The sequence below is a fragment of the Schistosoma haematobium genome, chromosome 7 (assembly GCF_000699445.3).
Source record: "Schistosoma haematobium chromosome 7, whole genome shotgun sequence".
In the NCBI taxonomy this organism is placed as follows: Eukaryota; Metazoa; Platyhelminthes; class Trematoda; order Strigeidida; family Schistosomatidae; genus Schistosoma; species Schistosoma haematobium.
The window spans coordinates 2,972,012-2,981,264 of NC_067202.1; the positions used below are offsets into that span (position 1 = coordinate 2,972,012).

At 38.5% G+C, this 9,253-nt stretch overlaps 1 protein-coding gene across 1 annotated transcript; it reads right to left on the reverse strand.

Annotated features, from left to right (window-relative positions):
• Positions 1-4,037: 4,037 nt before the first annotated feature.
• HSPE1 (10 kda heat shock protein) lies at positions 4,038-4,903 on the reverse strand. The gene is made up of 4 exons (XM_051208400.1): positions 4,814-4,903; positions 4,616-4,780; positions 4,492-4,581; positions 4,038-4,456 (listed from the first exon to the last, which is right to left on the reverse strand). The coding sequence occupies exons 1-4, from the start codon at positions 4,814-4,816 to the stop codon at positions 4,406-4,408; spliced, it is 309 nt and encodes a 102-aa protein (XP_051064228.1). The 5' UTR covers positions 4,817-4,903; the 3' UTR covers positions 4,038-4,405.
• Between the last annotated feature and the right edge of the window lie 4,350 nt (positions 4,904-9,253).

A 9,253-nucleotide genomic window follows, 5' to 3' on the forward strand; every position in this document is an offset into this window, starting at 1 on the left:
CTGTTTACACTGTAATTCATTCAAGGAGGGCGAAAAATACTCGAAATAACTGTTGCAAGATTTGAAAGAATGTAATCACACTAATAAATACAATAAATTTTATTAGTTTATGTGTGTACTGTGGGATTATTTATTTATATTATTTATTTTAACACATAGATATTGGTACAAAGAGGCATTAAATACATATACGCCACACAAATCTCATTCGATATGTGTGAGGGCTGTGATACTGCCCGGGTGCCCAAACCGAACCAGATGGTTTTCTTAGGGGGCCACTCCCTGAGCCTTCGACCTAAAGGTCTGATCCACAAGGCAGTGGAGCATCTTAAGGAGATGCAGTCCCATGGTAGCCGGTGATCAACGATTGGTTCATACGCCATTTGTTCCTTCGGGATACTGGAGCTTATGTGCACCATTGGTTTGAGATCACGGTTTTCCAACTCCACTGAGTGGATCCTCCATATCCACCAACCCGGTTAAGGCTTTGGACATTCGTTTTCCGTCCTCTAAACTTCGTAAACAACATCGTGGTGCGAGAAGGCAGTGAGTAGGACTTCCCTGGCAGAGGCTATATACGCGTGGCCATGTGAGAGCATTTCGAGAGGGAGAGCGGACTCTTCCCACTCTCGGCCGTACCAGAGCATTTGTGGGATATTACACAAATTGAAAGTAGTGGTCACCATTAACTCTTCAAAGCATTCCCATTCTTTTTATTCGTAAAAATTGAAAACAGACTGATGAAAATACTGAATATATTTACAAAACTTCATGTACGTTTATTGGAACCCATTATTTATTATTTTGAGCATAATATGACTGATTAATAGAACATTTCGTAATGGGAACAAAATTGTTTAAGGTTAAAAAACAGTGTCATCGAAAACTGTCTTGTAAGTGAAAAAATAGTCCTTAAGATCATTCGAAAAGTAGTTCACAATACATCTAAATTATCCTTAATGACTTTCATTAATCTTTTGAAATATATAACGGACAAAAAACTGAAACTTCTTAATTTATTTCAATAAGAACATGGTCGAAAGTAATTGGTCAGAACCCATTCAATTAAAATGAGATCATATTATTCTACAGGTTGGGAGAATTCGCTCTTCCACTTGAAATCCTCTCACATGACCACATGTATGCAGCCACTCCCACGAAAGTTCTACTAAATACCTTCCAATGAAGGGATTGTTGTTCACAAAGTTGAGAGGGAAAAAAGCCAATGTCTGGTGCTTCAACCGGGTTGGTTGGATACAGAGAGTTCACCTAGGGAAGTCTTAAAACCCTTATGAGCTCCAGGATCCTGAGGAGATAAATGGCGTATGAACATATTGGTGGTCACGAGCTACCATGGGACTGCATCTCCCTACGTTTCTCCACCGCCTTGTGGATTAGACCTCTAGGTCAAAAGCTCAGGGAATGATTCCCTAAGAGAACCACCCGCTTCAGTCTGGGTACCCGGACAATATCCCAGTCCTCACACAAATCGAATGATAAAGTGTGGCACATATGTATTCAGTGCCTCTTTGTGCCAATGTTTCAAACTAATTATGGTAACTAATTATACTAAATCATTTAAATCGTTTTTTTAGCCCCATGACAACAAGTCAACCAATGATTTTATGGATTGATACCACTTCATAAGTTGACCATTTTAGATTCGATATTTCGGTATTAAACTATATGGTGACTATACATACACATTTCTCTTAAACGAACGAAAAACCTCCATGTTTTAACAAACACTGTGTCAACCAACATTTTTCACTTGATATTTATGTCATATGTGAAAATAATTGGAAGGTGTCACACGTTAAACCACATTTGTAATTTTTACTTGATTATCAACCAATGAATTGCGAGTTCGCACCTTATCTTAACTATTGATGTTTGAGCAGTCAAGTAGCACAGACATAGTAATGCTTCACAGCTGAGTTACACTGTAATTTGTACAAAAACGACAAAAGTAACCATGGATAATAGTTAATATTTTAGATTAGGATGTAATGTAGGACTTGCTTTTTACTATACGTTCATTCCCGTCAGAAGAAATTAAGATTTCAGTATAATTTTATTCGTTAATCTACACTGTTAATACTAATGGTAATAATTAGGAACATTCGAAGACAAAACTACAATTCAGCTATTATTTTTATCTATTTGTGAAAATTGGGTAGAAGTTCGTACTTATGACGTAAAAAATGTCTATAGTAGGATTGTAGACGTACACTGCTGATAGGTCCCATACTAAGATGAAACTGATATTCAGTGCTTCATATTTTCAAGTGGTCGCCTAAGATCAGTTTTTAATACCAAACATGACACTTAACTTAGCATCATATATAATTATCTTGATGATTCTTATGTGGCAAAATTAGGCATTTATTTTGCAAGTATCTCTCAGGAATTTTCAAGACTGCAGAACTTGAAGTTATAGATTAGGCTGGATCAGTTTACAATTTGAACTTGTATATTGACCCATTAATAACAAGTGAAACATCATCATATTGTTTGTAACAACTATTTTTAACTTCACTTAAGACCACCAGTTCATTGTAGTCTCCTTGACAAACTTTCTCAAAAACAAGGACAACAGACGCTATCTGAGGTTAATGCGATCCATTTTATGTTACAGATATAAATCTATTTTATAAATAAAATGTTCGAAGGGAGTAATTCCTGACAAACAAGTTGGAAGTAATTCAGTCTACTAACCAACAATATAACAAACTACTTTATACAATCAGTAAACCCGTATGCTTATGGAAAGTAATTATAAGCATTGGTTATCAGGAAATTGATTTACTTAATGTACATTCCCTACGAACAATATTCGTCAGACATTACATTTATGAAATTAAATGATAATATTAAGTGGATTAACCTCATGTTGCGCTTCTTAAAAGGGACCAGATATGACTAGTTGGATTGTATCACTGAAGCGAAATCGAAATATACGAAGTCTTATCGACATAGATAAGCTATCAAAACGCCACATTTTTTACCGTACTTAATACAGTTTACATAGACTGTGACAGGTTGGAAGAAAGTTACGGATGACCAGACCAAGAAAGTGACAGTTCATAAAATCTCTCAAGCACAATACAACCTGGTTAGAGCATGTGTGATCGTCCTGACCAGTAGTCGGGTGACATACCTCAGAATCAGCCCGACGACCCAAGTCTATTCATTTCCTTTCCTTAGGATCGCCATTATATTCTGTGGATTCATTCTTCTTGTACGAGTAATATTGTCCATGTTTAATCTTTCCTTACTATCATTAGCATTACCACACCAATCATTCTGATGCCCATCTGGCTTTCTCGTGATACGGTAAGTTAGCTCGATGCACATGCATTGACCGTCTTACGTTGCTCTAAACTGACTGACAGCTAACCACTGACTGGTCAACAAAATTATAGGTGCTTGGAATATGTCCATGCTTAATGAAGAACATTACTATATACCATATTTTAAAAACTACCAACAAAATACCCCACTAGAAGTACAAGACTGTGTAACCAACTACAGCTCCTCACAGCACTGATTGCATGTGATAAAACCAAGTAACGATATTGGTCACTAGTCAAAAATGTTACACTGGTTGTGGGCGACCAATAACAGAATAAAAGACAACAAATCCCAGGCTGCCAACAACTAGAACGCTGATCCGGCTGCCGCAAAATCTCGATAAAAGGCTGATAATAAGCATCTTAACAACCTACTGAATCAGAATTTAATAGCAGCAGCCCGAACAGTAACTTTCCAGTGGAGGGAGGATTATGGCTACAGATCAACCATAAGTTCGAAAGCTCCAAGCATTTCAATTCATAAAATTGTACAGTGATATGCAAAGATATTAAAGCAGACATTTGGATCCAGCAGCCAATATTAGAGGAGGATGAAGACACGTCCTGCGCAACCCTGTGCAAACTAACACAACACATTGCATTGACTGTATAAACACTAAACATAAGTAGGTAAACGCCTATCCTACCACTTCGTGGATAAACCTTGGGTCGTGTGACGCGTCTGTCCAACATATGGATGTGGAGTTACTGGCATATTAAACCATCAATGCAGTGATATGTTAAAATAAAGATGCTTGAGTATCGTATGTAACAACTGGATACAGCCCGATGGTCTTAAAACTACATGCTTGAAATTAGCATTCAGTGTAAGTAATAACTAAACCTCAGCGACGGGTGTTGAACCTCTCCAATAACCACGCAAATTACTTCAGGAAACGTAAACCTTGATCAATGACATGAATTGTGCCTACGATAAGCCACACACTGTCATAACCCAAATACGATGTACGAAAAGACTTATTAGAAATGAAAAACTATGGTATTTGAATAATCAGTGTACAAAGGTGTGGGGACTAGATCTAAAACACCGGTCAATTCTCGAACTTGGCCAAAATGTCAGTTTCTCGGAAAAGAAAATACTCCTGCAAGCATTATACTCAAATTAAACTGTACTTACATCTTCGTCCAGTACGACTTTAGTACCACCGTATTCAGGAAGGAAAACCTTGTCACCAACATTGACACACACAGGAACAACTTCACCTTTCTACAGAAAGTACAATTAATAAAAAGTAACTTACTTCATTTCTCGACCCAGGACCATGTGCGACCACAGTTGCTTCAAGAACCTTGCCTTTAGCTTTCTCCGGTATCATGATCCCACCTTTACTTCTGGTTTCAGCTTCAAAACGTTGGACCAAAACACGGTCATAAAGAGGGGCGAACTTTTTAAATGCACGAGCAGCCTTATAACATAGTTAACAGAACAAGAAACCAACCATGACACTAACCAGCAGATTCTCGAAGCGCAGTTACAGCAGGCTCTCACGAGTTAATGCGCAAACCTGAACAAACAAAACCGTTTAACAATACTTTCAATTGTCCAATACCTAATGTCATGCTGTCAGGCTTGTGTACTTCAAATAACTTTTGTGTACTTGCTTCTTGATTTTACGACATGGTTTCTGTGGCTTCTAATCTAGCTATCCAACTGTACTTGTTCTATTGAGTTGAGCAGTTATTTGTAGGTATGTACATCTTAAAGTCTGTGTGAATAAATTTGTCCCATGAAAAAAGAATTTCTGCAACCGGGAGCCGTCATAGTTATCAGCAGGTGATCGGTTGCTCGTAATACGTGATCCTTCGGATCACAAAGTAAAAGGGCTGAGAGAAGACTAAGGTCAGAAATAAATGGATAAATCGCCTATGGATTATAGTATAACTGCTCACGTGAAATTGAGTTTGTTCACAAATAATTCGATTAAGTCATTTTGTTAACTGATTAACGAACTAAATCATTCGTACAACAACAACTTATCTATATCATTGTATCTTTATTATTGTTGCGAATGTATGAACATGTATGCTTGAGCATTGCTTGCTGCTCACGCATTTATTCACACTGCTGGCCTTACTACTAACCGCTCCATTGATTCGATGCTTCATTCATTCCACTATGTATATTTATGTCCATGTTATTCATGTTCATTGCTCTCGCTCGCTTAATTGCACTCGCTTACTCGTATTCATATTCACTGACTCACTTGCTCGCTCGCTTGCCTGCTTGCCTTTCGACACAATCGCTGACTCACTCGCTCGCTCGCTTGCCTGCTTACCTGTCAACACAACTCTTCTATGCTTGTTTAACGCATCTGTAATTTCGGATATATGTGTGTGGTCACGTAATAAACGTAATCAACGCTTCGTAATCGCCTTCTGATTAATATACCGTTGGGGCGTTATATAGGACGGTTATCAAGACGAACTGTATGCGAAGTTTAAGGATTATATTGAATACCGGCCACCACAATAGTTAGGCAAGGGTAAATGTAACAAGTAGACGGAGATGATAAGAGACAGAATTAATGAGTATACGCTAATTATCATGTTATTGTGGGCAGTAAATATAACAATGAAACATAAATAGGGAGATGTGCATCCTGTACACAGATATTACCTCAACCATTCGAGCTGTTGAGACAGTGGCACATGGTCTAGGGACATATGAACTGATGCGTTACAAGCTAGAATGTAGACGGCAAGATATTGAATTACTCGTAGTATATCGCAGTACAGAATGTGTAATAGATGACTTCTTCCTAAGCAAACTTAAGTCCTGGTGTAATAGGGATAAAAGCCTTATAGTAGGCGACTTTAATGACCGTATATAAACTGGGGAAACTTAGAAGTAGCGGTATCGACTACGTCATTTAATTGCAAACTGTTACAAACCACAGTTGCACCATTCCAATAAATTATAGTTCCCACTACATATGACTCACCAAGCTCTTCTTCTCTCTTGAACTTGGTATTCACACGCAGTGGTGACGGTCAAATGACATTTCTCTCACCTCTAAGGAGAAGCAATCATGCAGTCATCTTATTCAAGTTCATGGCTTAGATGGCCTGTCAAAAAGTTGCTCCGGACCGTCCTAATATATGTAAGGCAAGCATGGAAGAACTGAACTCTTCATCGTCTGCTGAAAATTGCGTAATTTACTCAGGGGCATCATTAGAAGTGCCATGAACTCATCTCAAGCAGTTAGACAATCAGGTAACTCAACCATATATGCTCTGGACTTTCCCAAAAAAGAAGTACGGCCATCCCTGGATAGACCGGGACACTTGATGTTTACTAAGACAAAAGAAGTAATGTTGGAACGTTTCCATCAGCATTGACGTTGCAAGTACTATGAAACGTTACAGGTCGGTAAGAAACAAATGTATAATTGAAATCCGGGATGCTCAGAGAAAATATGAAATGCAGTTGGCACAATCTGCAATCAGGCAACATAAAAGACTATCCTCGTACTTAAATTACAGAACAAGGATGCAGCATTGGATTCCCAACCTAATTACGGAATGAAGTGGATCTGAAATGATAGAGGACGATCAGGAAGAAGCAGAGGCTATGGCAAACTAGTTCGGGGCAGTTTTCACTCAAGAGCCTCTTCTAGACAAAGAACTATACCCAAATACGAAGTCAACAACCCTTCTGCTAACCGTGAGCTTTCATCGAGACTATGTACTTAAGGCTCTTAGCACTTCAGACACAGAGAAGTCAACAGGACCAGATGAAATCCACCCAGAAACCCCAAGACAAATAGCACAGTATATTTCAGCTACACTGACTGTGATATTCAATGTCACTTGACCAAAGTGAGTTAGCTACGGACTGGAAGGATGCATTCGTCACTACAATGCATATAACAGGACCAAGACAACTTCCATCAAGCTACAGAACTGTCAGCCTCACCAGTGTCATATTTAAAATACTGGAAAGAACACACAAAAAGACCATAATGACATTCGTGGAAATCAACAACTTGTTAGACAGCAAACGGCATGATTTTAGAAAAGTTTCATCATGCAAAATTAATCTCCTTATGGCTAGGGAGCAATGGATAGAGGCTCTAAACAATAGAAAATCAGTGGATGTTGCCTTCATAGACTTCAGCAAAGCATTTGGTAAGGTACCAACAAATAGACTGTTGTTGAAGCTGGAAATTCTTAGAATTTCCGGATCTCTCCTAAAATGGATAAAGGATTTTCTAGTAGGTCGTAAACATAGAATGATACAAAATTTGAAGTGCTCTACCTGGAGACCAGCACTTGGAGGTGTACCTTAATGTTCTGTCCTAAGTCCTTTACTTCATATACTGTATGTAACTGATCTTCCTGTAGTGCTGTGCTTCGTTAACCAATCACCCTCGTAACCGTTTTTATCCAAACCTCAACGGTGTTTGAAATCAGAAGGCAAGGAGAAGCAGCAACTACAGTTTATTAGCAGATAGCTCAGACCACAAAGCAGTGAAGCGAATGAGTGATTCAGCGAGTAGAATCAATAGGATTAAAGATGCATGTATATATAAGGAAATGAATGAATCGTCGGATCAATTAAGCGACTAATAGTAAAGCTAGCAGAACAAACATATGCTTATGCAGTAAACGATGCTCAAGCATACATGTTCATACATTCGAGACAATAATAGAGGTGCAATGATATAGATAAGTTGTTAGTGTGCGGATGACCCAGTCCGTTAAATAAGTTAACAAAATGACTTAACGGAATTAAATGTAAGCAAACTTAATTGCATATGAGCTACTATATCCCAAGTACTGTTGAGTCCCCAGTGTAACTATACTCTGATGATATAAAAAATCTGGCGAAAAATAATAGGAGACTCATATGCATACGCACTTCAGGCAGACTTAAATATTAGGATTAGCTGGTCTAAAAAGTGGATGATGCAGATCAACGCGGCCAAGTGTGTCTACATGCGCTTTGATGATACAAAGGTAAATAGGTACAACCTTGAGGAAGTGCCTGTACCCGTGGTTCGGTCTCACAACGATCTTGGGGTAACAGTGAGCCATGGTCTTAAGACCACGGCCTACCGCCGTGAGATTTCAGCCATGGGGTTTAGAACCATATGGGTTTTAAGACGAACATTCACGTAGTTAGATGCTACTACGTTTGCTATGTTCACCGGTTAGATTGCCGTGCCAATACATGAAGCACTGGACTCAAACTCCCTAAAGTAGGGATGGAACAGAGAAAATATATTTCTAAAGAGGATATTTATGGCAACTTCATCTATCTAAAGGTAGATAGGATGTCTATAAATTCTGTTAATGCTTAAGGAGATAGTTCTAAAAGCTATTCGTCAATGAGTCTCTTCAGTAGAATCTAGTATTTTATATTTAGGGTTCATTGGCTACCAAGAGAGGTGTCATAAACCAGGAAACCCATCTCATAATCAAGAAGATAACTGTCATGCCGTCGTGAGGCTACCACTGGTTACATGGTGGTCATCATCAGTCTGAGCTTATCTGTACTCGTGGATACGAAATGAAAAGAGGCAGACCAACGAACACATGAGGGCGTGACCTGGAGGCAGACATATATAGAACGAATAGCATTTGGAAGAGACTGAAACGGGAGCCCCAGAACATTTTTGGTCAGAGTGCCCTGGTCGTTTGTCTATTTTATTCATGGGTAGTAGGTTAAATGTTGCAACCCACCGTGGTAGAGTTTTAACGTTAGTACTCTAAGAAATGAGACTCCGTATTACAAAATCCATACAATATACGTAGCTGAAGTATCCGTTCCAGGTGAGATTGACCACACAAAAATGAAATAATTGTTAGTGAGCCTTTTTTATAAATGAGCACTAAAACGTTAATACAAAATTTGAAATCTATGGTTTCCGGATATT

Bases quoted from the DNA above. Each gene is read 5' to 3' on its own strand.
- HSPE1 (XM_051208400.1), bottom strand. The intron at 4,582-4,615 runs GTAAGTTACTTT...TACTTTCTGTAG, and splicing joins GTCCTGGGTCGAGAAATGAA to AAAGGTGAAGTTGTTCCTGT. The intron at 4,457-4,491 runs GTAAGTACAGTT...TAATGCTTGCAG, and splicing joins AAGTCGTACTGGACGAAGAT to GAGTATTTTCTTTTCCGAGA.